Source organism: Mirounga leonina, unplaced genomic scaffold (genome assembly GCF_011800145.1).
Source record: "Mirounga leonina isolate KUSES-001 unplaced genomic scaffold, KU_Mleo_1.0 Mir_176, whole genome shotgun sequence".
NCBI lineage: Eukaryota > Metazoa > Chordata > Mammalia > Carnivora > Phocidae > Mirounga > Mirounga leonina.
The window spans coordinates 7664014-7691569 of record NW_023270454.1 but is presented as its reverse complement, the minus strand read 5'-3'; the positions used below and the strand labels follow the sequence as shown (position 1 = coordinate 7691569).

The 27556-nt window shown below is 50.1% G+C and overlaps 1 protein-coding gene across 1 annotated transcript; it reads right to left on the bottom strand.

Moving 5' to 3' along the window:
• Positions 1-1450: 1450 nt before the first annotated feature.
• Positions 1451-27556, bottom strand: SCARA3 (scavenger receptor class A member 3). The gene is made up of 5 exons (XM_035022611.1): positions 26540-27556; positions 25236-25355; positions 20821-20919; positions 18648-19691; positions 1451-3337 (listed from the first exon to the last, which is right to left on the bottom strand). The coding sequence occupies exons 1-5, from the start codon at positions 26847-26849 to the stop codon at positions 2886-2888; spliced, it is 2025 nt and encodes a 674-aa protein (XP_034878502.1). The 5' UTR covers positions 26850-27556; the 3' UTR covers positions 1451-2885.

Here is a 27556-nt window from a genome sequence, read left to right as displayed (position 1 = left end):
TCTCTGTATCTCCCTCTGCCCCCCCCACCCCAATATATACACACACACACATATGTATACAGTAGTCTGCCCTTATCTGGAATTTTGCTTTCCAAGTTTATAGTTACCACTGTCAACCACAGTCCGGAAGCTGATGATCCTCCTTCTGACCCACAGGCAGAAGGTCAATAGTAGCCCAACACGTAGGTCCTAACGCCTACGTCCGTCACCTCACTTCAGCCTATCACATGGGCATTTTATCATCTCACATCCCTACAAGAAGGGTGAGTACAGTACAATAAGATATTTTGAGAGGAAAGAAAAAGAGACCACATTCACAGAACTTTTATTACAGTATATTGTTATAATTGTTCTATTTATTATTATTGTTGTTAACCTCTTAACTGTGCCTAATTTATAAATTAAACTTTATCATAGGTATGTATATTTGGGGAAAAAAGCATAATATATATAGGGTTTAGTACTATCTGTGGTTTCAGGCATCCACTGGGGGTCTTGGAACATATCCTTCACAGATAATGGGGGACTACTGTATAGTCTATTGGTTTTGTTTCTCTGGTGAAAATACGAAAATACAAAAGTACAAAATACAAAAGCAAAACAGGGCATAGGACTTACCCTAGGCCATGTTTTACCAGCAATTGAATACACTATGCTACCATACTGAATATTTGTGTCTCCCCCAAATTTATATGTTGAAACCCTAACCCCCAGTGGGATGGTATTAGGACGTGGAACTTTTGGAAGGTGTTTAGGTCTTGAGGGTGCAGCCCTCATGAATGGGATTAGTGCCTTTATAAAAGGGACCCCAGAGAGCTTCCTCCCCCTTCCTGCCATGTGAGGGCAGGGTGAGAATATGGCCAGCTGTGAGCCAACAAGCAAGGCCTCACCAGACCCTAAAATCTGCCAGCACCTTGAGCATGGATTTTGGCCTCCAGAACCTCGAGAAAGAAATGTCTGCTGTTTATAAGTCAGCAGGCTGTGGTGTTCTGTGAGAGCGGCCCAAATGGACTAAGACATTAGCCTGGTCCATCAGCCTGGCTGATTCACGGGGGACCCAGCTGTGCTCTGTTTCCTGTGGATTCTGGAGAGCCAGGCCCTCGGGGGGAAGGTCTAGCCTGGCCTCTTCCTCCTTTTCTCTTTTATCCGCCGGTCTTAGAGGCGGCAGAGGGAAGCCTTGGGAAGGTATCACTCAGATGTCCAGCTCACCTTGTTTCTCACTGGGTTCCTGCTCGTTGTGGGTAATTCCCCCACGTGCTCTTGGTCCCTGGCCCCAACAGGACCACCATGAATTCCTGGCAGAGCTCAGTGTTTCTAGATGGAGGGGAAGGTGGTGAGACCCAAACTCCACAGTGAGTATCTAGGGGACCCCTCGTCCACTGGTTTCCCTTCGAGGGCAGGTGAGGCATTATGACCCTGCTTGGGCCGAAAGGACCAGAAGACACCTCCCTCCTGGAAAGAGCTCTTTACTGAGTCAGTAATACTACGTCGCGTGATATCATATGTAGACAGGATTACACGGCAGTGGGGGCGGGCGGGAGTGCAAACCAGTTGCACGCCTATTACGAGAAGGGAGGTGGCATGGAGGCTTTTGGAAGGCTGAAAGGGGCTGGTGTCTGAGTCGGGCCGGGGAGGAGACAGCTCCATGCCCCGGCCCAGGAGTGGTCGGAATCTGTTGAACACCAAGGAGGGCAGCTCCACAACCAGTTTAGCCTGTGGGCTGCCTTCACCTTGCCAGGGGAGCTTCCCAGGGCTCCTTTGTGCCCGTGTGCGCAGGAAGCTGGAGGTGGTCAGGGGTGATGTCAAAGTAAGCCTCTTGTGCACATTCAGGCCCTCTGTCCTCACGTCCAGTCTTGCTGCCCATGCAGAGAGGCCTCGGGCCATTCTGAGTCATGGTAGGGTGAGGTGAGCGGGCACCTGTGGGCAGGAGAGCTGGGTGCAGGAGGGGAGAGCTGTTGTTACCCGGCTTGGCCTCCATCAGCCGCCACAGAGGGGCCCGTCCCAGGAGGGGAGCAGGCTGGCCTGGTGCAGAGCAAGGGAGCCAACTCCGCAGACAGCCCGCCGACCCCGGCCTCTTCACACTTGCTTCTGTCCCCCCACCCCCCCTTCCTCCAGCGTCCCAGCTGCTGGGCACCACTCTGGGAGAATGTTCCAGGGCCTAGATAGCCTTCCCATGCAGATGAGACTCCTCCTTGGATTTCTTCTAGGATGCTCCTGGGAGAAGGAGGCAAGGATGAAGTGAGGAATTTTCTGGAGACATGAAAAAATTGCTGAACTCATGGGAGCACGGTGCGCAGAGCCTGGGGACGGCGGCACAGGTGGAGTCCCTCTGGCCCGGATGAGGCAGGGGCAGCTCCCGGGACTCCATTCCCAAGGTTAGGAGGAGAATGTTTTGGTCGCCAAATCCCCCTTGTCCCTAGAGTTTGAACCACATCCCCTGCAAAGGTTTTCCTGGGTCTTCTCAAGCACTGGGAGCCACAGGGAACTGCTGGCCAGGTTGGTTCTGAAGATGCTGGAAAGCTGAGTTGGTCGGGAATTCAGAAATAGATTCAAGACCTTCCTCCCAAGGTAGCCACCTCCCTGGCAGGCTCAGTCACAGGAGAGGGGGCATCTCCCCCTGCCCTCTCCTCCTGCCCAGCCAGGGAAGCCTGGTTGGCCCCACTGGGCAGCAGAGAAACGTTGTGTGCGTGTACATGTGTGTGTGAGGGGCTGCTTTCTATGGTACAGTCAGTACTGGGGAGCCCGGAGGTGCAGGGACAGGCTGGGGGGAGGCCCCTTTGGGATCAAAGGACCACAACCGTCTGTAGGTGTGGCTTTCTGGGGGGCTCGCTCTGCCCTGAGGCCCTTCCTGCCATCCTGTGTAGCAGTGTCTGGGACTGGGGCCCTTAGCAGCGCCTCTGGCTTCCTGGTGGGCCTGGGGGCCCTGGGACTCCAGGGGGCCCCTGGATCCCTGGTTCACCCTTAAGCCCCATGGGCCCCCGCTGGCCCGGGGACCCTGTCTTCCCAGCAATCCCTGGTTTTCCTTGAGGCCCTGAGGGTCCTGGAGACCCTGGGGGCCCCTCTGGCCCTGGGGGCCCCACATCCCCCTTGGGGCCTGGCTGTCCTCTTGGGCCTCCACTTCCAAAGCTTCCCTTTGAGCCTTTGAGGCCTGGGAAACCTCGAAGGCCAACCGGCCCCCTTTCTCCCACAGGTCCTCTGTCTCCAGGCTGCCCCTGAGGCCCCTGGGGTCCCGGGGGGCCGAAGCTACCAGGGTCTCCTTTTGGTCCTCTGCTGCCAACGGGCCCCTTCGTGCCCATGTCTCCTTTGAGTCCTCTTGGTCCTGGAGGGCCGGGGGCACCTAGGGTCAGAGAAAAGAGGGGAGAAGTCAGTGCACGAGGGGCAGGTCTCCTGAGGCTTTCCCATGAAGCAGGTGTGGTGCCCAGGCCACAGGGACGAGCCCGAGGGTTAGCCAGACACCAAGGCCAGGTCTGCCAACTGACAGGGCTCGGGCTGATTCCGTGACTTCTCTAGGTCAGCCAGACCACCTGTGCAGTGGGGATGAGAAGCCTCACCTGCAGACTAGCAGGGATTCGGAGACAAGGCGTGTAAGTGTGCTTGAGTCCTGGTGCACGGTGAGAATTCATTGTTCCGACTTCAGGGCTCAGCTTGGGAACTGAGAGAGCTGGACAGCTCAGGGAAATGGCCAAGACTGTCCAGGTCTGGAGGCCAGCTTGGCCTTCTATACCGTCTTGTGGTCTTTGATAACCCCCCGCACCATGGACATCACACCTTAGACTCTGCGCATGACTGTTAGGGGACTAGATAGAGATGGAGTCAGGTGACATGGGGCAGAAAACCAAAAAAGTGAGGCACGAGAGGCAGACCCCTCCCAGGATGAGTGCATGGGCACAACAGCCCAGAGAAAGGACAGCTCTTCCAGGAGGCCCACCCTGACTATCCCAGCCTATTCTCTGAGCTCCTGAGGCTACTACTTGCTGAATCGTGCAGGTGACGTGTAGAAAAAAAAGTCACAGTACAGCGAAAGCAAACCCTTGGTGCCTATCTGGTGGACCCCGCTAGACTGTGGAACCCCAGGAAGAGAGTGAGGGTCGCGGCTCACATCCCCCGCCCTGGGCATGACGCCTGGCACATGGCAGAGAACTCCCCCACAGATGTGGCCCCCTGCTCCCACCCGGCTCTGGCCTAGCACCTGGGGGAGATGCCCAGATAAAGATGTGGTCTGTCCTTAAAGAGCCCAGGTTAGCTCCCAAGTCAGGGGTCAGATAACCATAATATCCTTCTGACCATGTGGGTCTGAAAGTCACCACCTCCCAGAGTTGTACCAACCCTGAGGACACAAAGCAGAGTGTGGCCATCACTCTGTCCAAGGCATCTCTCATTGCCCAGAGCATGGAGGAAAGAGGACCCTCTGGCTTCGTGAGGATGCCCAGCAAAGACCTGGCTTTCTTCAGTGGTGTCGCAAAGGATGCTGGGTAAGGTTGGTGGGAGCAGTGGGCCCCAGGGCTGGCCTGGGGAATGAATTCTCATGCCCGGACTCAGCTCTCCCTGAGAATTCTGCTGCTACATCATTCCTCTTGCAAAACACTTCCAGCATTTTTGAGCGAGGTGGGAGCCAGTCCAGTTCCTGCATTTCACAGAGGAGGCAGCGAAAGCCCAGAGAGGTGAAGCAGTATCCTCAGGGGCCCCTGAGTGGAAACCAGAACCCAGGTGGGCCTCTTGGGGTGGAGGGATCCTGCAGCTGGGAGCTGGGAGCCCTGCCAATGGCCGTGACCCAGGTCTGCGATGCCAAGGCCTCCTCCCCAGCTAATGAGAAAGCAACTGCTGTGAATCCTGGTGGATGCTACCCGCTGCCCACCCTCACTACCCACCCATCCCCCATGCTCCCCACCCCTGCTGCTCCCTGCGTGTCTGCTTCCCAGAATGTTTCTGTGGAACAGAGTGTCAGTGACACCATCCTCTTTAAGATCTAAATTGGGATCTAAACTGGAAACTGGAGCCCAGACAGAGTCAGCCCCACGAGGGCCAATAAAAACCTTCCAGCCATTCCCTGCCCCCGCCTGCCCATGCCCACTTCCCCCACAGGGGGGATGTGGCCCTGTGTGGGCTTGGCTCACGTGGCCGGCCAACTGCACAGGCGGGGATTCCGTCACCGGGCTGGCGGGGGCAGGGGTGGGGCTGGAGGGGGCAGGGGTGGGGCTGGAGGGCTCTGGAGGGGACCTGGCCTGGGAGCAGCCAGGAGGCAGGACCTGCTCTTCAGTCTGCAGAGGGCCTCCCCCAGCCCCTCACCCGCCCTGCAGCCTGCAGCGAGGCAGCCCAAACAACCTGGGACAGGGAGGGGCCCTGTCCCCACACAGGGACCCCCCCCCCCCACAGCCTGGCAGGACATGCTAGGAGCTGGCAAAGTCATGGCACCAGTCGGTCTTCACCCCAGCTCTGGCCTCGGCACCTGGGCCAGCAGAGCCATCAGAGGTGGAGAGGCCTCTGGAGGCTGGGTGGGCAGATGGGACTCAGAGGGCCCTGGAGCGACGCTGGGCGCCTTCCCGCCCACTCTGGAGCTCGGCTCTCGTCTATCAAATTGAGAGTCACAGTTAACAGCTCCGAAGGGCCCCTGTAGCTCCGCCATCACCCCTCCTCCTGCCTCTGTCCCTGCTCCCTGGCCTGTTTCCCTGGGCTCAGCCTCTGCCTGCTCCAGGAACACAGCTCCCTGGTTCTTCACCCTCTCTCCTTACAACCACGGCTGTGCCTTCCATCCTTGTTCCCTGGATGGAGGGGTCCACAGTCCCCGTTTCCAGCAGAGACTCAGGAAAAGCACGAGAAGTCTCCTCTCGACGAGGGTGCCCTGCTCTGAGCAGCCTCCCGGTCCGGCAGGAGCCCCCTCACTCTCTCCCCGGGACCCCATCCTTCCCTCGCCACTGTCTTCATCAGGTACCCGCTCCTCTCTTGCTCAAGGGACACAGCAGCTGGCTGCCAGGACTTCTCAGGGTCTCTACGCCGGTAGTGAGGGAGAGAAGGCAGAGGGTAAAGGCCCCCTCTTCTGCCCATCCCCCCAGCCCTGCAAGCCTCCTCTTCCTGGGGGAGTTCCTGGTGGCTTCCTTGGATGGGGAAGGCTGGGCGCCCACGTGCCCGGGGAGAAGGTGTGTGCCCACCTCGTTGCCCCAGGAGGTGGCAGCCCCCAGCCTGAGGGGGAAGGAGGACTTCAGGGAAAAGAGCCACCTCCCTTCTCCACACCCCCAGTCGTGGCTGCCCCCACTGACCCCATCTCTGAGGACACAGAAGGGCGTCCTAGACAGTCCCCTTGAAAACATCAGTCGGGGTGGCCGCGTCTGGGGCTACTTACCAGGCCTCCCTCGCTGCCCACATCGGGGACCAGTGGATGGAACCTGTCCCGTGTCGGTGTGCCTACGACACCCAGCCCCCGGCTCACTCTCTAACTTCTCTGTGACCTGCCTTCTCTTGGAGAAGGGAAGGACAATGAGAGCAGCGAACATGTGTCTACCGAGTCTCTCCTGTGTCGGCGCCGCACACGGAGCTTGCTGTCCCATTCTACAGATGAGGAGCAGGGGGTGCGGGGGCTGGCGGCTTGCCCAACGGGGTAGACAGGACTCAAAGCCAGGCCTGCAGCTCTGAAACCCATGCTCCTTCCCCCGACCCTGCTGCCTCTGGTCCTCATCACGCTGTGGCTGGGGCTCCTGGCCCTTTCCCCAGCCCCTCCCGGCCTCCCCCTGCCCGGGCCTCCTGCCTAGTGCTGCCCAGAGGAGAGGGACGGTCCACACGGAGCAGGGAAGGGGAACCCGAAGGTGAGCCAAGCCTCAACTGGTCCCTCCTGGGCCGGCTGTGAATCATGCAGTCAGAGGGGAGGGCCGGCGGGACCTGGGTCTAGCTTAGGAGGAAATAAACAAGCGTAGTTTCGTGGTTAGCTTAGGAGCCAGGAATGTGGACAGAGGCTGACCGAGGCACTCTGCAGGACAGGGTGCCCCTGACGCAGCCCATAATCCAATCCTGGTATCAGTAGGGCTAAGGGCAAAGGAGGGGCGGGCTGGATCCTGCTCTGGGCAGCGGGGGAACATTTAAGGCAAAGGAGGAAACTGAGCGGCAGAGGCGGAGGTGCAGAGTTGGGGGAGAGGCACGGGGCACCCTGGAGTTCTGGGGAGGCCCATAATTACTCAGGAAGCCAGAGACTATAATTAGGCCATCCCGGCCCATTAGGGTAGAGCCACAACTGACTGCATGTCTGGGACAAGTAGGTGGTCTGCTCCTGGTCCGCACTGGGAACCCGGAGGGGTGTGTGTGTGTGTGTGTGTGTGTGTGTGTGTGTGCAGAAGCACCCAGTCTGTCAGCACCCAACACGGCCCATCCATGGGTGGGGTAGCGTGTGGGCAGGAGGGGCCCACAGTCCTTCTCATGGTCCAAAGCAGCAGGCCAGCTTACAAGGATAGAAAGAAGTAGAAACAGAAGGGGTGCCTCTCGGAAGACTGGTTCCACGGAAGGCATACTGGCCTGGCCTTTGGGGGACCCGGGTTTGGGCCCCAGCTCTGGTATTAACAAATCAGATAGCTGGGTAAGTGTCTGTCCCTCCTTGCACCTCAGGCTTCCCTCTATTCACTGAATATGTTGGCCTGGGTCAGGGACTGTCGGTACAGGCAGCTGTTACCCAAGGAACACGGGAAAAATGACAATGCACTTGTATTCTGTGGCACACTAGACTGCAGCAGACCAAACTTCCCACGCAGAACAATCCGAATCAGCAGATCAAGTAGCAAGACACCCTTCTGATGGCTTGGGAGAGAGACCAAAGGCCAAAATCACAGGGAGAAGGGAGACCACTTAAAGCCTGGCTTTCTTTGCCACCTTTCTTCTCAAGGCATTTGTCAACTAGTGATTAGTGCGGGCCAAGCAGCCAAGAAGCCGCACAGAAGGCTGCAGCTGTCAGACTGAGAAGTTGAGCAAGGCTTTCAGCAGCTTCCCTGGAGCTCGGGTTCAGGGCTGCCAAGATTCAGGAGGATGCGAGGCTGTGAGTACATTTGCTGTAAGGACCACAGGGCAGAGAGGTCGAACGGAACAGTCAGCTTCATTCAGCAGTGCTGGGGAGACAATAATTGGAGTTCAAGACCGACAAGGTGGTAGGGCCCTAGTAAACAGTCCTCCAGGACCATGCATTGTGAGTACGAGTGTGACAGAAACAGGCCAAGTGTTGGGCCGCCTGGGTGGCTCAGTCGGTTAGGTGTCCGACTCTTGATTTCAGCTCAGGTCGTGATCTCTGGGTGGTGACACTGAGCCCCGAGTTGGGCTCTTCGCTGGGCATGGAGCCTGCTTAAGATTCTCTCTCTCCCTCTGCCCCTCCCCACTCGAGCACACACTCTCTCTCTCTCTTGAAGAAATAGGCCAAGTGTCACCTTCCTTGCCCACCCTCAGCTTCTAGCCTTGTTTATGCTTTCATTATGCATTCACTGAGCAAATGTTTTCTGAGTGCCTTCCAAGGGCAGGCACTCTGCTGGGTTTTTGGTGAGTGAGACAAGGAGCCCATCACCAGGCAAATTAGATTTGGAATCATCCCTGAAATTAGGACACCATTTTATAGCTCACAAAAACTTGTTCATACCCGTTGTTGACAATGATACTCATGGGATATATGTAAGGCAGGTATTAATGTTCTTAGATGTGGATGAGGGAAACTGAATTGAAAGTTTCCAAGAGCCTTATCCAAGGTCACCTGGCTCATAAGCAGTGATGGTTTCCTGTCTCCAGTTCCCAAGTAACAGTCTTAGCCCAGACACTGTCTATCACAGACACAGAAATCATCCTACAGAGTAGGAAGTGAGAACGATCCTATGGGAGGCACAAAGACTGTGGAAGCATCACAGGCTTTCTGTTGAGCCAGTGGAGCTAGAAGAGGTCTCAAGGATCAGCTGGTCTTATCCTTTCACTTACAGATGAAGAACAAAAACAAAAAACAGAGGCTTAGGAAGATTAAGTGATTCTGTCTACAGACTCAGAGCAAATTAGAAGTCAGACTTCCCTCCCGTGTCGTTTAAGAGTCCAGCCCTTCAGTCAGCACTCGGCACCTTCTACACTGGCCATGGTCCCTGCTGTCCCACCCCCGGTGTTCTAAAGAGCGGCTCAGCTCCAGGCAGGGGGAGACCTCATGGCCAGCTCCAGCACGTGAGGCTGGCGGCCCCTGTCCGTGCAGGAAAGAATGAGAAACAAGTGCTTGTAGGGAAGGATGTACATTTGGTGCCTGAAATCTTCTCTCTGATGAGAAAGCTTTTACCTGGGCTGCTTTAGCAACAAGAGGAATGGAGACAGACGTGCAGGGGTTGAACCAAGAGTCGGGCACGGCTGAAACAAATGTCCACCTTGCTCACCAGCTAAGATGAGGTCCTTTGATGACAACTCTGTCATTAGTACCACAAGAGCAAGTATAAATGCCCATGACTCCTGTTGGGTGGTACTTAGAGTGAGGTTCCCCTCCAGCGCTCTGAGTATCATCTTTCCCTTCTTCACTCTCTGCCCCGCACCCCTACACCTAGGCAGGACCTGAGTGGAAAGTTGTTTCTGGTGCCTGCAAGCTCATGCTCTCAGTGTCTCCTCTTCAGGCTGGACACTGGACACATGCATCTCAGAGCCACGGAAAGGGGTCAGCACTTAAAATCATAGTGTGACCTTGAGTTAATGCCTTAGCCTTCCCCAGTCTCAGCTCACCTTTCTGTAAAATAGAGACACCAACTCCTTGGTGTTGCCTTGTCTACTATACAAAGGTGGTTGTGAAGCCAAAATGAAACAAAGCGTGTGAAGGGGCTTTGTCATTGGGAAAGCTTTATATTTCACTTGTTCTTGGGTTCAGTGCAACAAAAATACAAAATTACCAGAGAATGAACTATAAGAACTATCTAGTAATGCCTTTGCTGGAAAAATGCATCCTAGAGGATGTATCCTAGAGATACGTATGCTAGACGAAATACTGAGGGAAGGTTTCAGTGACCCAAGAAACACTCAGTACCTAGATTTGCTGCAAAAATGTGACAACAGGCAAACAAGACCTACCCCCACCCAACACCACCAATTTAGATTAAATAAAAAATTAACCCTAGTGGCAGTAGAAATGTTCACTGATGTAAAATAAAGGCAATACAGGTTTGAGACTAGGTTAAAGCAAAATAGAGAATCAGAGAGGTTGGTTCCAAGTCTGTGCTCTGCAGAGAGAACAGAGATCCCTGTTTGGGATCGTGGGGCCCTCCCTCCTTTCTCCTTGGAGCTCCCCAGCTTATCAGGCCCAGATGTCTGGCCCCCCAAATGTAAACCATAAATTCTGGAACTGCCAGATCTCAGTGGCTAACTAATTCTATTATTCTAGAGCCAAGACTGGTTATATTTTCAGGTTGAACATTCTTTCCACAAAGACACAGGCTTCCTCGGGAAGGGTCCAGAGAACCTGGGTATAGCCATCCAGATTCCTAGCATAAAAGAATCCCGATTAGGAGCTTTTGGACTACTTTCCAAGAGAAAAACTGTTGGGAATACTGCTGTGAAAGAGTAGAATGAAAAAGTAATAGTATCTGTTTGGAATTGAGTTGTGTCCCCTCAAAATTCATATTCTGAAGTCCTAACCCCCAGTACCTTGGAATATGACCTTCCTTGGAGACAGAATCCTCACAGAATGAATTTTAAATGTGGCCATTAGGTAACGCCAAATCCAGTATGACTGGTGTCTTTATGAAAAGGGGAAACTGGATACAGAGACAGACCCGCACAGAGAGAAAATGACAAGACCCAAGGAGAAGCCGGCCACATCCAATTCAAGGCCTGGAACAGAGCCTCACGGCCCTTGGGAGGAACCAATCCTGCCGACACCGCGATCTCAGACTTCTGGCCTCCAGAGTTGTGAGACAGTACATTTCTGTTCTTTAAGCCTCCTAGTCTGTGGTACTTTGCAACAGCAACCTGAGCAGATGAATACGGTGTTTATTTCACAATGAAGTTCTCATAAGCAGAAGCCATAGAGCATTTCAAGTGAACTGAAGGAGTGGTCCAGGGAACCCACCTCCGATATGGAATCTAGGGGTAAGCTGGGGATGGAGGTACCCCGAGGGGAAGAGGAGGCCAGCCCCTGGCTGGGGAAATTGATGGGGAGTAGACAGCAATGCCGCTGAACATCCTGCACTATCACCGAGGAGCACATTGCATTTGCTCGGGTGCTTTTAGAGGGACAAGGTTTTATGTGACTTTGGAGAAGGCCATTCGAGGCAGCTTGCAACTTTGGATCTGAACTGCCTTGAATTTGAATCCTGTGTCCATTCCTTGATAGCTGTGCGAGTTTGGCTAGACCTCATGCGGTACCCAGTTCTTCACTGCAGGCTTTTTGGGTTTCAAGGATCCTGGGAATGAAAGGAGGTAATGTGTATGCCATACGCTTTCCCCAGGGTCTTTGTATGTGTCACTCCCTCCACCTGGAACTCTTCTGCTCATCCATGCTGACCCTGTTATGCTTGACTTACTCCTCCTTCTTTCTCAGGTCTGATAGTTAATTTCATGAGTCAACTTGACTGGGCCATGGGGTGCCCAGATATTTGGTCAAATGTTATTCCAGGTATGCCTGTGAGGGTGCTTTTGGATGAGATTAATATTTGAATCAGTAGACTGAGTAAATCCACAATGTGGGTGGGCCTCATTCAATCAGTTGAAGGCCTTACTAGAACAAAAAGGCTAAGAAGGAACTCCTCCTGCCTGACTGCTTCAAACTGGGACATCAGCTCTTTCTTGCCTTTGGATTTGAACTGGAACATTGGCTCTTCCTGGGTCTTGAGCCTGCCAGCCTTCAGACTGCAGCTACACCATCAGCTCTCCTGGGTCTCAGACTTTTGGACTCAGATTGTAATTAAACCATTGGCTCTCCCAGGTCTCCTGCTTGCTGACTCACCCTGAAGATCTTGGGCTTTCCTGGCTTCTATACCATGTGAGCTAACTCCTTCAATTCCTTATAGTAAATCAATCTCTCTTTTCAGAGATCCTAATGGACACAGGATATATATATCCTGTTGGTTGGTTCTGTTTCTCTGGAGAACCCTGACTAATACAGACTTGGGGACCAAGAGTGATTCTAAAGGAACAGAATTTTAAAGATGAGTTTTCTAAATTGATCTGGGGTTTCTGGAACTGACTCTCTAAGTTTTAAAGATGCTAATGACCTTATGTCTAAGTAGTAAAGATAGCCTAATAGTCCAAGGTATGATGTGATAATAGAGATATGAAAAGTAGTGGAGACTCCTCATCAACCACTTATGAGAGGCAAGGATCTGGGTGACCATGTGTATGATACTTTCGAATACTTTTTGTCAAAATAATGAATATAATGAGGATTGGTTGCTCCTGATGTTACTGGACAAAGTGGGGAGAGAAAAGGTTGAGCTTAGGATTCAAATTTCCAGCTCAAGTGTCACATAAATGACCTGCAAGCTTCTATGTCTGCCCTTATCCCCTGTAGATATGGGGATGAGATTGTTGAAAATCTAACATACCTCATCCTGTGACTGGCTGAATTGCAATACGGATTGAATTCCCAGCTTCCCAGGATGTCTGCTGTTAAAGTAAAGGCATTGACTGGGAAGGAATGGGATCCTGAAAATTGGAATGGGGATGTTTGGGAAGACCCTGATGGATCTGGGCATACTGGACCCCTAAATTATGATGAGTCATCTTTGACAGTGGAAACAGTTTCTCTACCCCCAGTAAAAGTGACTTCTCAGAGCACGCGGGTGGCTCAGTCAGTTAAGCATCTGACTCTTGATTTTAGCTCAGGTCATGATCTCAGGGTTGTGGGACTGAGCCCCGCATTGGGCTCCATACTCAGATGGAGTCTGCTTGAGATTCTCCCTCTCCCTCTGCCTCTCCCCACTGCACTCTCTCTTTCTCTAAAATAATAAATAAATCTTTTTTTAAAAAATGACCTCTCAACCCCTGTCTGAAGCCTGCACTGCCTGAGGAGAGGGCAGTGGCCTCCCCCACTGCCAAGCAAGACAATGCTGATGCTCCTGAGGACGCACCTCCACCACCCCTCTTTGCTTCTAGACCTATAACTAGACTCAGTTTTCAGCAGGACCCTAAAGGTGAGGTACAAAGTATGACCCATGAGGTGGTGTGCTATACTCCAAAAGAACTACTTGAGTTTTCTAATTCATGCAGATAGAAATCTGGGGAGTATTTGTGGAAATGGATACTAGAGGGGTGGGATAATGGTGGAAGAAACATAATGTTGGATCAGGCAGAATTTATTGATAGGGGCTGACTAAGCAGAGATTTTCTATGTAATGTTGCATCTTGAGGAGTTAGAAAGGGTCTAACAGTGTGTTTGGTTGGTTGGCTGAAGCATGGGCCAAAAGGTGACCCACAGTGAGTGAGACAGAAATGCTGGATCTGCCTTGATTTCATGTAAAGAAAGGGATTCAAAGACAGGGAAGGTGGGATGTTGGAATGGGTTTGTCATCCGAGACCCACTCACCTTCCCTGGGAAGGTCCAGAAGACATGCCTTTCACCACGACTGTGAAAAATAAATCTATGAGGAGAGTCTTAGAATCCTTGAAGAGCTCTGTGATCATTCTTTGTAAGCCAGAACTTGCAGGGAGAGCTGCAGTCACTGAACTGGGAAACCTAACCACAATGAGAGTAAATGGATCCTGGGATGGCAGATACCTAATGGTGGCACTCAACTGCTTAAGGCAAGGAGAGCATGGATACCATAATAGCAGAGTCAACGCAGTGATGGGGATAGACTGACGTGCACAGACCCATGGCGTTGGCTAGTTGGTCATAGTGTGCCTAGAAGTGAAATAGATAGGAAGCCTACTAAATTCTTACTTGTTCTGAATAAGCAGAGAAGTTCTAGGTCAAGTGAACAAAAGTCTAATCCAAATTATAAAAACAGTCATGGCTTCTCCTCAGACTTGAGCCAGTTTACAAACCCAGAATGACTTAAATGAAAGGGAAGCTGGGTACCCTTGAGGAAGGACCCCAGTATACACCAAATATTTATACTGTTAATTTTCCCAGCCTTCCCCAATGGGACTTACAGCTTTTTACCAGGATAACTGTACACTGGGGAAAAGGAAATAATCATCCCTTTGGGGGACTGCTGGCTCTGAGCGGACACTGATTCCAGGAGACCCAAACACCACTGTGGCCTCCAGTCAGAGTAGGGGCTTATGGAGGTCAGGTGATCAATGGGGTTTTAACTGAGGCCCATCTCACAGGAGGCCCAGTGGGTCCCTGAATCCACCCTGTGGTTGTTTTCCGAGTTCTGGAATGCATAACTGGAACAGACATACTGAGAAGCTGGCAGAATCTCACATTGATTCCCTGATCTATGGAGTAAGGGGTATTATGGTGGAAAAGGCCAATGCTCCAGCTCTATGTCATACTTCAGTTCCTAGGGAACTTGTTCTCCTTTGCACTACATTGATGATATTACACTGATTGAACCTAGCGAGCAAGTAGTAGCTGCTTTGTGAGACATTTATGTGTCAGAGCAGGGGACATAAATACGACAAAAATTCAAGGGTCTTTGGGGCATCTGGGTGGCTCAGTTGGTTAAGCGTCTGCCTTCAGCTCAGGTCATGATCTCAGGTTCCTGGGATCGAGCCCCGCATCGGGCTCCCTGCTGAGCAGGGAGCCCCCTTCTCCCTCTCTCCACTCATGCTCTCTCTCTCTCTAATAAATTAAAAAAAAAAAAAATTCAAGGGCCTTTTACCTCAGTGAAATTTTTAGTGGTCCAGTGATGTGGGCATGTTGAGATATCCCTTCTAAGGTGAAGAATAACCTTTTCCATTTGGCCCCTCCTACAATTAAAAAAGAGGCACACCTCGTGGGCCTCTTTGGATTTTGGGGACAACATACACATTCCTCACTTGGGTGTGTTATTCCAGCCCATTTACTGAATGATCTGAAAGCATGCTGGTTTTGAGTGGGACCCAGGACAAGAGAAGGCTCTGAAACAGGTCTGGACTGCTGGTTAAGCTGCTTTGCCACTTGGGCCCTATGATCCAGCAGACCCAATGGTGCTTAAAGTGGTGGTGGCAGATAGGGATGCTGTTTAGGGCCTTTGACAGATCCCTGTAAGTGAACTGCACTATGGACCCTTAGGATTTTGAAGCAAAGCCATGCCATCCTCTGTGGATCACTACTCTCCTTTTGAGAAACAGCTCTTGGGCTATTATAGGGCTTGAGTAGAGACTAGATGCTAGCCAAGGACCATCTAGTTACCATGAGACCTGAGCTGCCCATCTTGAACTGGGTACTTTCTGACCCACCAAGTTATAAAGCTGGGCATACAGAGCCACATTCCATAATCCAATGGAAGTGGTATATATGTAATCAGGCCTGAGTAGGCCCTGAATGCACAAGTAAGTTCCAGGATAAAGTGGCCCAAATACCCATGGTCCCCACTCCTACTATACTACCTCCTCTCCCAGCCTGCACCTATGGTATTACGGGGACTTCCCTATGACCAGCTGACAGAGGAAGAGAAGATTCTGACCTAGTTTACAATTGGTTCTGCATGATAGGCAGGCATCACTTGAAAGTGGACAGCTGCTACATTACAACTGGAAGGGACTTCCCTGAAGGACAGTGGTGACCGAACACCTTCCCAATGGGCAGAACTTCTGGCAGTGTACCTGGTCGTCATGCTTGCTTGGAAGAAGAAATTATCAGATGTGTGATTATAACCTGCTTCATGGGCTGTGGCCAATGGTTTGGCTGGATGGTCAGGGACTTAGAAGAAATACAGTTGGAAAACTGGTCACAAGAAAATTTGGGGAAGAGGTATGTGGAGAGTCCTCTCTGTAGGGGCAAAAAAAACGTGAAGCCATTTGTGTCCTCTGTGAATGTTCTCCAAAGGGTGAGCTCAACAGAGGAGGATTCTAATAGTCAAGTGGATATTGCATGACCTATTCTGTGGGATACCAGTCAGCCTTCTGTCACCCCTGTCACCGCCCAATGGGCTCATGAACAAAGTGGCCACGATGACAGGGATGGATTTTGTGCATGGGGTCAGCGACATGGACTTCCAGTCACCAAGGCCAACCTGGCTATGGCTACTGCCAAGTGCCTAATCTTCAACTGCAGAGACTACCACCAAATCCCCAATATGGCACCATTCCACAGGGTGATCAGCCAGCTACCTGGTGGCAGGTTAATTACACTGGACCACATCCATCATGGAAGGGGCAATGTTTTGTTCCTGCTGGAATAGAATCTTACTCTGGATATGCATTTGCCTTCCCTGCATGAAGTGCTTGTGCCAAAAAATACCATACAGAATGCATTATCCACCATCGTGGTATTCCATGGTATTCCAGTGTAGCATTGCTTCTGATCAAGGAAATCACTTCACAGCAAATAAAGTTCAACAATGGGCCCATGATCAGGGAATTCCCTGGTGTTGCCATGGTCCCCACCATCTTGACACAGCTGGCTTGACAGAAGATTGAAATGGCCTTTGAAGACCCAGTTCCAGTGCTAGCTAGGGGGCCATATCTTGCAGGGCTGTATGTGGTCTGAATCAGCGTCCAGTATCTATGGTGCTGTTCCTCTGATAGCCAGGATTCACTGGAACTGCGATCAAGGGGTGGAGATGGGAAAGACACCACCCACTATCACCCCTAGTGACCCACTAGCAAAATGTTTGCTTCTTATTCCCACAACCTTAGGCTCTGCTGGCTTAGAGATCTTTGTTCCAAAGGAAGGAATGTTTCTGCCAGGAGATAAAACAATGACTCCATTGAACTGGAAGTTAAGACTGCTGCCTAGTCACTTTGGGCTTCTCATGGCTCTGAATTAATAGGCAAAGAAGTTATTGTGCTGACTGAGGTGACTGATCCTGACTACCAAGAAGAAACTGATCCACTACTCTAAAATGGAGGTAAGGGAGAGCATGTCTGGAATTCAGAAGATCCTGAAGAGTGTCTCTCGGTGCTACCATGCCCTGAAATAAATTCAGTGGAAAACTATAATGGCCCAGTCCAATCTAGGAAGGACCCTAGATTGGGAATGAAGGTTTGGATCACCCTACCAGGTAAAGAATAACAACCAGCTGAGGTGCTTGCCGAGGGAAAAGAAAATACAGATGGGTAGAGGAAGGAGGAAGTTATAGATATCAGCTATGACCATGTACTCCTTGTCAAGAGTATTTCTCCTTGTTGTGTTATAAATATATAAATATCTATATATATAGTATTTTTGCTTTCTTCCCTCTCTTATCCCCTTATCATGTAACATAAAATATAAAATATATTGACTTTATATCACAGTATTAACTTTATGTCATAGTATATAAATTATGAGATATCAAAGGGAAAAGTAAATATCCCTCAAGGATTTTACCTTCTCTTCTGGGGAAGGGGTTAGTGTGGTTTTGATTGTACACAGGATACTCGCATCATGAGCATTAGGCAGAATTGTAACCTTGTTCGTATCTCCATTTGGGGATTAAGTATTATTTAAGGAGATGTGTATGGGTGCCAAGTTGACTTGTGGTGGTTAATTTTATGTGTCAACTTGACTGGACCACAGAGTGGCCAGACATTTGGCCAAACATTCTGGATGTGTCTGTAGGAGTGTTTATAGATGAGACTAACTTTTAAACTGTTACTGAGTAAAGCAGATTGTTCTCCTCAATGTGGTGGGCCTCATCTAATCAGTTAAAGGCCTGAATAGAACCAAAGACTGACCCTCTCATAAGTAAAAGAGAATTCTCCTGCCTGATGGCCTTCAAACTCCCCATCATCTCCTCCTGTTCTACAGCAACATCTGGCCTTCCGACTCAAACTGGAACATCAGTTGAGCAGATTTTGGACTTGCCAGCCTCCCTAATTACATGAGCCAAGTTTTAAAATAATCTCTCTCTCTCTCTCTCTTAGTGGGTCTGTTTTTCTGGAGAACCCTGACTAATGCAGGGGTGAGATGAGAGGAAAAGAGAGCATCAGAGTAATGAACATCCCAAGGGGCAGGTGGCTGAGCACCCCAATGATGGGGTGGAAGGGAGAAAATGAGAAAACAGAGTTTCCAAGATGAGGTCTCTCTATTTCTCTGTGTGGACCCAATCAAACACATCCACGTATGAAAATCCAGTTTTGTATGGCAGGCAAAGTTAGGAGTCATAGCACCTTTACAAAAGAGGTTTGTAGGTACAGTAGACCTCCCTTATCTGTGATGGATATGTTCCAAGACCCCCCTATATAGCCTGCTTTTTCCTATATATACTTACCTATGATAAAGTTTAATGCATAAATTAGGCATTTCGTGAATGTTGTCTCTCTCTATCTCAAAATATCTATGGTACTGCATTTGCCCTTCTTGTGATGACCTAAGATGATAAAATGCCTAAGTGATGAGATGAAGTGAGGTGAAGGACACAGCCATTGTGACATAGCATTAGGCTACTATTGACCTTCTGGGGATACCTCATTAGGAGAAAATTGAAACCACAGATAACGGGGAGCAACTGTGTTTTAAAGCTTCCAGTTGCCCTAGGCATTTGCTACAGGATTGCATGAGCCTACCAAGACTTTTGCCTGAAACCAGGTACTTCTGCGTCGGGCAAGATCACCACAGCCCTCTGAGAGCTCCATAGCAGGTGTGGCCCAAGTCTGGCTCTTACCTCTTAGGATGGTGACATTGCGAAGGATTTCTCCATGCTGCGTGTCCACAGCCTTCATCTCCTCCACGATCATGGAGAGGTTTCGGACGTTGAAGTCCAGCCGCGCACTGAGCAGGCTGAAGTGCTCCCGGAGCAGGTCTGTGGTGCCCAGCATGAGGGAGACGGACTTGTTCAGGTAGTAGAGCTCCTCAGCATGGGTGTGGAAGCCCAGCGTGCAGGAGAGCCGCACATCATCCAGGTACTTCAGCATGCTGTGCACGTGGTTGTCGGTGGCATTGATGTTGGTGAAGATGGTGCCGATCTCGATCTCATGCGAAGTCATGCGTCCTTCTAGCGTCTCGAACCTCTCCACCGTGCGGTTCTGGGCATAGCGGGTGTGGTATTGCAGATCATGCATGTTCTCTTCGTGGTCGTCCAGGAAGGACGAGATGTTATCCAGCTGTAGCTGCAGGCCCATGACCTGCAGCACCAAGTCGTGCATGCTCTCGGCATTCTGGCTGATGCGCTGGGAGGAGACCCCCAGGGTGGCCTGGATGTTCTTGACTGCTTCTCCGGTCTTGGCTGAGGTGGTGCGCAGGCTGCTGAAGAGCCGGGTGTAGTTTTGCCAGTCGGTGACAATCTTCTGGAGGGTCAGGGTCTCCTCGTCAGTCTTCCGCCGGATTCCGTGGATCCACTCCGAAGTCTGCCCCACGGTGAAGTTGATCTGGTGGACTGTAGCCTTGACATCATAGCAGTCCTGGGTGAGGTCCTTCAGAGAGAGGTCCAGGCCAGCTGTGGTGGCCTGCCAGCCTCTCACCTGGGCAAGAAAGAGCCCCAGAGACTGGTTGACCTGGTGGATGGAGAATGAACAACTGCCCATCTCCTGGGAGATCTGACTGCTGGTGGTGGAGAGCAGCTCGTGGGTCTGAGAGGTCTGGTCCAGCTGCACCTCCTGGGCCAGAAGCATCTTCTGAATTCCCTCCAGCTCCTCCTGCAGTTTTCTGATCTCTTGCTCCAGCTGCCCAGCCTCGTGGCAGAAGGAACAGTTGTTTGGGGCTTTCAGATCTTCAGGGGAAAGAGACAACATTTTGAGTTGCAGAAGGATCATGGGACAAAAGTTGCTTCTTTACCTATTTCAGAGCATAATGGATTGTCAAGTGGCTTCCCGATCCCTCTTCCTATCCTAAGCCTGCTAGGAAATCCTTTTTGGAAAAGCCTTATCATCTCTATGAAATATTATTTTACCAAATGTCTTTACTCTGACATGAAGAAGTGGGGACATTTTTTTCCATCTCGCCACCAAATTCTCGAGAATATATACCTTCATAACTTTCTAAGGTTGCCAAGAACCACCCATTTACACTTTATCTTAGTATTTCTCCAAATATTTTTATATTTGGTAACTTATGGAGAAAAGATGGTGTGGGGATTATTTCTCCCTGTGACAGTCGAGAAATGAGGCACAGAGAAGAGGCTTGCCAAATATCACTCAGCTAGTACTTTCTCTTTCTGTCAGGGCAGGCCACCTCTACACATTCTATTGTGGCTCCTTCTGTCTCAGTCTCAGAACGAGAAGGCCCCTGGTTAAAGCAGGAGATAAAGAGTATCATGAATTGGTAGGGTAGGGTAGGGGAGGGTAGACTTATCAAGAGGCTTTGGAAGTTCTTAAAAATAATTTCTGGGTGGCTGGGTGACTCAGTCCGTTAAGCGTCTGACTCTTGATTTTGGCTCAGGTTATGATCTCAGGGTCCTGGGATGGAGCCCTGGGTTGGGCTCCTTGCTCAGCGGGGAGTCTGCTTCTCTCTCTTTCTCGGCCCTGCCCCCTGCTTGCACTTGTGCTTTCTTTCTTTCTCAAATAAATACATAAATCTTTAAAAAATAATAATAATCTCAGATACATAAGGATGACTGAGGAATTGACTGTCTTTGGGTTCCTTCTCTACCTGTAGGCTCCAGCTAGATCCGTACCACTCACAGAAGCCTTGACCCCAGTGCTGGGTGAATCCCAGGGCAGCAGCCCTCTCTGAGTGGACAGGGAGGAAGGGAGCCATAGCTGCCTTTTCCTTGTGCCTGGAAGGTTGGTGAAGGCTGCCCTACTCCAGGGCACCATGGCCTGAGGTGGACACTCACCCCTCCCCCATTAATACTGGTCTCCCTTCATACTCATGAGCACACCTGGATACTGGACACTTACCCAGTCCTTGGAGATTTTCCTGCATAGACATAAGCTTCTTGTCATAAATGGCCTGGGCCAGGGAGATGTCTTCTGAGAGAGAGTCCACTTTCCTGAAAACTGTATGGGAAATACAGATGAGAAACTGGGGCAGGGTCTTAGTTCAGAGAAATGGCAATCATTTATTGAGAAGGTATTTTTACCAGCCTCTCTGCCACCAAAACCTTTCACCCTTCTATGGGGCTTTTCAGTGGTGGTAAGGGAAGATGCTTCTTATGGCCAGAGTTCATCATGCATTCCTTAAAAATATATATCTACATCTATCTATAGATCTAGGCAGATCTATATCTCTTTATACATCTCCCTTAAGTGTTTACATGTATGTATACATATACTTGTGTGTATATATGTATATGTATGTGTGTGTGTATACATATATATATACCCCCCTCCAGATTTTAAAACTAGGACCTGACCACAGGCTAGACTAGAATAGGGAAAATTAAGAAAAAAAAACACAAAAAGAATATAAAAATTATTTTTAATCCTACCACTGAGAGATAATAGCCATCAATATCTCCGTGTATCTCTTAGACTCTTACTTATCTCCATAACCATTCTGTAGTTACATAGATATATGTATACTCTTTTAGAAAACAACAACAGAAACCTGGAATGTTTGGAATATCTCATCTATTTTCTTTCATTTTGCTTCACTGGTATCATGTCATGGACATTTTCCTATTGAGGTTTAAATCACTTTTAAAATCATTAATTTTAATGTCTGTATCATACTCTATATAAATGACTCAGCGATTATATAAAAATCCCCTGTGGTTGGGGGACCCTTCTGAGCCTACAAATAAAACTTGATATGTAAATATGAGTAACACTTGTTCCTAGAAATAATCCTTATATTTGATGGTTGTGTATATATGGTTATTCTCTTAGGATAAATTGCTTGAAGTAGAATTAATGGGTCGAAGGGTATTAATATTTTTGAAGTTGGACACATGGTTCCAAAGTGACCCCTAGGAAAGATTTTACCAGCTTATACCAGCTTCTCAGGGGCCAGTGCTGGCCAGGGGTTAGAGCACATCTGGGCAGCAGCAGAATCCCTGGCTTTCTCTAGCAAATGCCTGGCTGGATGGGGAAGTGAGAGGAGAGGACGGGGTAGACAAGATGCTTCCCACAGAGCCTACGAAGGTAAGTTCCGGGGGATGGAAAGTCCCCCAACAAGAGAGTTAGGGAATGCAACTTCTGGTCCACATTTGCCTCAGATTTTTGGGTATCTTCAGGCAAGTCAGTTAATCTTTCTGCAGCTTGACTGAATCATCTGTAGAAGGAAAGTATGAAGCTAGATGACTTCTAATGTTCTTCTCAGATCCAAAATTCCATTTTTTTGGAATCTCTGGCTTTTAATTAACATTGTACATCTCAGAGCTGTTGAGACTTAAATACTAGCAGTGACATGTTGAGAGATCCTGGGAACAGTTCCCTAGAGTTTATAGTATTTATTATTCCATTTGAGCCTTCCCCAAATTAAAATTGCTTATATAGATGGGGGGAACAGAGGTGTAGAGAGGCTGAATGACTTGGATTCCTATCCTAATGCTTTATAAAGTCTACCTCCAAGCCAATAGCCAAGGGCTCATTCATGTAATTCACCCTGTTCATTTCCTCACTGTGCATTTCAAGATCTGTAATCACATATTAATTTGTTTAGTGTTTTCCTTACTTTTTAGATCTTATTTTTTTCTCATCCTTTCAAAATTATGTCTTATAATGTATACTAAAAAAAGTACACATATATAATTTATAAATAAATACATATATTTTACAGGTGTGAGATTATCATTTTTTTCTTTCCTAATATGTAAGCACAAAAATTTTCAAACACAGCAATCAAGGCTTGGATAGTGACTATCCTACTCGTACAGTGGGCAGTAGTGTATCTACTGTCTACTTTCTATAATTAACATTTTACTATATTTACTTTCTTGTACATCTGTCCATTTTATCTTTTTATCCATTCATCAGCCCATCTAATTTTTTGATGTATTTTATTTTATTTTTTCTTAAAGATTTTATTTATTTATTTGACAGAGAGAGACACAGCGAGAGAAGGAACACAAGCAGGGGGGAAAGGGAGAAGCAGGCTTCCCATGGAGCAGGGAACCCGATGCGGGGCTCGATCCCAGGACCCTGGGATCATGACCTGAGCCGAAGGCAGATGCTTAACAACTGAGCCACCCAGGCTCAGTATTTTAAATCAAACTTTTTAATGATGGGGTGCATGGTCAAAAAAAGTTCATAGGTTATTGCTCTAGGCCTAGGGTTGGCAAAGCGGGATCTGCACGCCGAATCTAACCCAGGGTCACTTTGTTGGAACAAAGCCATCTCCATTCATTTACGTATTGTCTCTGGCTTTACGATGGCAGAGTGGTTTTGACAATGACCATGTGTGGCCCATAAATCCTAAAATATTTACTACCCTAGCCCTTTACAGGAAATTTCCCAAACCTTGCTCTAGATTATAAGCTCCATAAAGACAAGGCCTATATTTTATTAAGCAGTATATGTCCAGTGCGTATCACAGTTCTTGGCTTACAGTATGCATGCAACAGATAATCCAATTAAATGAATAAGTGGATTTTCCAAGTCCCTATGAGGAAGACTGATTTTGCTCAACCCTCTGGACTTTATCCACAGTCCTGACCATAGTACCTTGACTAGGACGGTCCACATATATACTCACAAATCTCTAGTCATTCATTTGACGAATATTATTGAGCACCTACCAACCAGGTCAGGATGGTGTCAGCTCTACTCTAGGGACTTGGGATATCCAGGCTGGAGACAAAAACAAAAAGGAAGCCTAAAGTTCTCCCCAGATGCCCCGAATGCACTCCTCAACCGCAAATTATTATGATCTTCTGCTCATTCACTCTGGATCTTAGGGCAAATCATTTCACCTTCCCAGATATGTGGAATGAGGTCGGCCTCCCATTTCGGGGCTCGTTGAGATGATTCGTGGATATCATGTATGCGCTAGGACCTGGCACCTGGTGGGCACCCCACCACTGTCCACACCCTCTGAAGTGGGTCGGCGCCTGTGTTCCACTCTGGGCTCAGGCCTGTGGCTCCCGGAGCTTTATTCATGGTCCTGCAGGTGTGGAGAGCTGAGGCCCTGTAAGGCCTGGCCAGGAACAGACTTGGGAAGTTCAGTCCTGTTTGCTACCTCATAATGGTGGACAGCAACTCCTCCCTCCTTCCCGGGCAGGATCTGGGCCCCTTTCTGAGAAGCCAAGCCCCATGAAGTGATTTAGTAGAAAGAAGTGGGGCTGAACGGGGTGAGGCGCTTGGAAAGTTCTTGAATTGAATTTTCAATGCTCTTTGAAGGGTTAGAATCCCCCAGACAAAATGGAGAATTGCTCTCTCTGATGGTGAAATGTGAGAGACTCACTTTGATGTTCCTATCACCTGGTACAAAGTAGGTGCTTGGCTTCTGTTGGATTAGTTAAAACCATCAGGACTCCTGGGACATGACTAGAGTGTCTATTCTAGTCATTAGCATGCTGGCCTCTTGCCCTCAAGCCAAGAAAGCCAGTTGCTGAGTATCTCTAGCCAGGCCCGGGAGCAGGTGCCTCCTAGACTGAGGCACCCCCGCCCCCCGCCCCCATTCCTCACTTGTCTCACCTGAGTCCCGGCCTTGTCCCCAATGCCTAGTCCATCGGAACAAACAAACTACTGGCCTCCCTTAGGAAAGACATCTGGATTTTCTCAATCTGAAGCTGACTGGCTTGGGACTGCAGCGAGAAGGCGTCAAATTCGTTTCCCTTCGTTTAGCATGATCTATTAGCATCCAGAAGGCAGAGGTTGCCCGAACCTGGCTGTGCGCTACCATCTGTGTTGGCTACCATAGCCATACAAGCTGTGGTGTGTATGACAGCCACCACACTCCAGGTCCCTGGCCTTCACCTGCAGGGCTCCGCTCTAACAAGCGAGGTCCAAGTGAGACTCAGGAATTTGCATTTTAACAAATACGCGGGATGACCTTGATGCAGGCAGGCATCCAACCTCACTTTGAGAAACGCTCACAAAGACCATGGAAGGGGCTTCGAAATTGCCCAATCCAGGGATCTCAGCCCTGGATGTACATTACCTGGGGTGGGGCCCATGCACCAGTATTTTTTCAAAGCTCCTAGGTGATTCTAACATGGAGCTGAAACGGGGAAACCCGGGGCTGGTCCTGTCCTCTCATCTTACCAGTAGGAAAACAGAGGTCCCGAGAGGGGAAGTGCCTTGCTCAAAGCCACACAACTACTTACGGACTGGAAATCAGAGGCCAGTCTTTGAAGTCTGAATCAAGTATGAAGATTCCCCAGCCAGAAAGATGCTGGCCTACCCCGAGGCTGCGGGGCGCCTGCACTCACCCAGGGAGGCCAGCACGGCCACGGCCACTAGGAGTAGGGCCAGGAAGAGGTAAAGAATCCGCACCGATGTGTGCAAAGACAGGTTCTTCTGGCAGCGGCTGCAGCGGGGCCCCGGCCGGTCTGTTGGGGGACAAAGGAGACCAGTGGCTGAGGCTGCAGGTAAAGGTCCAGGTTCACGTTCCCGCTCCGACCTATCTCATCACCTCTCAAACCAGCCTCAGAAGGGGAGTTGTTCCCCATCCTCATGTCTGCCCATCTCACCGTGTTCTCTCTAGGTCCTCGAGCTTTTAGCAATAGAAGAGACCAGAGTCGGGGTCTTCAAAGAACACCCCCATCAGTGCCATCCTCTCTCTTAGGGCAACATCAATGGGCCCAAGGTGTAGGGAAACACCTCTTCAGGAAGACACATTGGCCTTATGATGGTCCACAACATGGGGCAGCCGGCCTGTGTCACCATTGGGTGACTAACGTGTCCCACTGTGCCTAGGATATTCTGGGCTTTAGCCTCGAAAAATCTCCTATTGTGGGAATTCCTCAGTATGGGGCCAACCAGTCACACACCCTGGGAAACCCCTCAGCCCCCAAACGTCTCAGGTGACAAGGAGTTCTCCTGGAAACGGAACGAACGGTTTCAGCCCACCGGCTGGGTCCCTGGTATGGAAGAAGAAGGAAGCCAGGTGGCCAAGGTCCAGTGGGAATGCAACTGTGAAACTGTTGTGACATTTCTAAGGCAGATTCGACTTCAGCTGCACATTTGAGTACTGGGAACATTTAAAACTCCTGATGCCCCTTTCCTACTCCAAACCAAAAGGAATCAGAATTTCCGAGGGCTGGTCACGGGCTTCCTGGGGTGATTACAATATACAGCATGGGTTGAGAGTAGCTATGCTAGTCTATCCTGAAACCCACCCAGAAGCCCTCCTCTAAGTAACAGTTCAGGTGGCATTGGTGTCTGAGATTATCCATTATCCGTCAGGTGGGTCCAGAAGGTCAAGGGGATGAGCCACTTGGGTGGCATGGGATATGGTGAAGGGGACAGTTCTGGGCCAGTTAGAGGCCAGGCTCTGGGGGAGATGGCAGAGGTCCCTGACTGATCTCAGGAGGAGCCCTGGAGACAGATGTCACTCGTGTCAAACTTTGACGTCATCTACACTGCATAACCCAGGCCGATGCAACTCTGCCCTTCTACCCTCCGGGGAGCAGTGGAGCAAGGACAGCCAGGATTTTGAAGGCTTGTGGAGAGATAAGTCACCAGCCTAGGGATGGGGACAAGGAGATCAGAGGGCAGCCCCCAGGGCCCTTACCCTCTGGTGCACATGGGAAGGTCGGCATGTCCTCGTCGTCACCAGCCGGCTCCTCTTCTGTAACACACAACGCATCTCCGTCGCCGGTGGGCGACCTCACTGTGATGGAGCCGGTGCGATCAGACCCGGGGTGGGAACCTGGAGCCACACCCACCCCTCTCCAGCTGCCCCAATCCCCACACCCCAGGCCCACTCCTGCCCTTGAATCCAAGTCAGCCCGCTGGAGCTCCAGGTGGCCGGACAGTAAGCAGAGGAAAAGGGAAAGGAGGTAAGAATCAAGTGGCTGAGGAACTGAGATATCCCAACACATGTGGGTAAGGAGATGTTATGATCTCCCACAGGCTGGTAAAGATACACAGGCCAGCTCAATTGCCTGTTGTCTTCTGCACCTTGCTCAGACCCTTGGGGTGGAGTAAGAAGGAATAAGAGCCGGTTGTTTGATCCAGCTCAGCATCCTTCCATTTCCCGGCACGTGGTAACACAAGCCGAATTCCTTTGCTCCAAGGTCAAGGGTGAATCTGCAAGACTCTGCATCCAGCCCAGCTGGGGGCCTGCAGAGAGGAGGAAGTGGGAGTGAAGAGGATAGAAGATGGTCACAGACCTCTGCCTCACACACTGCCTCATCCGGGACCTGACAGGGTGTGGAAGGGACCATGGGAGGAGTAGGTCTCATGTGGGAAGGCTGACCTGGTACTGGTTGCCTGGGATCATGTGTTCCTTAAATAAGACCTAGGTGATGGATTCCCTCATTCAGAAGAGTGCTCTTGTTCCCCAGACACCTCATCCCTCCTTCTCCTTACAAGACCTGGTCTTTTGTAAATGATGAGGAGAAAGATGCCCAAAATAGGCAGAGTGAGCCAAATTCCCAAGTGGGTGTTTAAGAATTGAGCTAACCAGTACTTTTGCCCTGGGAAGTGTGTGGGGGGCAGGGGGATGTGCAAGCTGATCATGACAACCAAATTCCCGGGAGATGTCTGTTGAGGGGATTTTTTACAACTATGCCTCAGGGCACCTGGG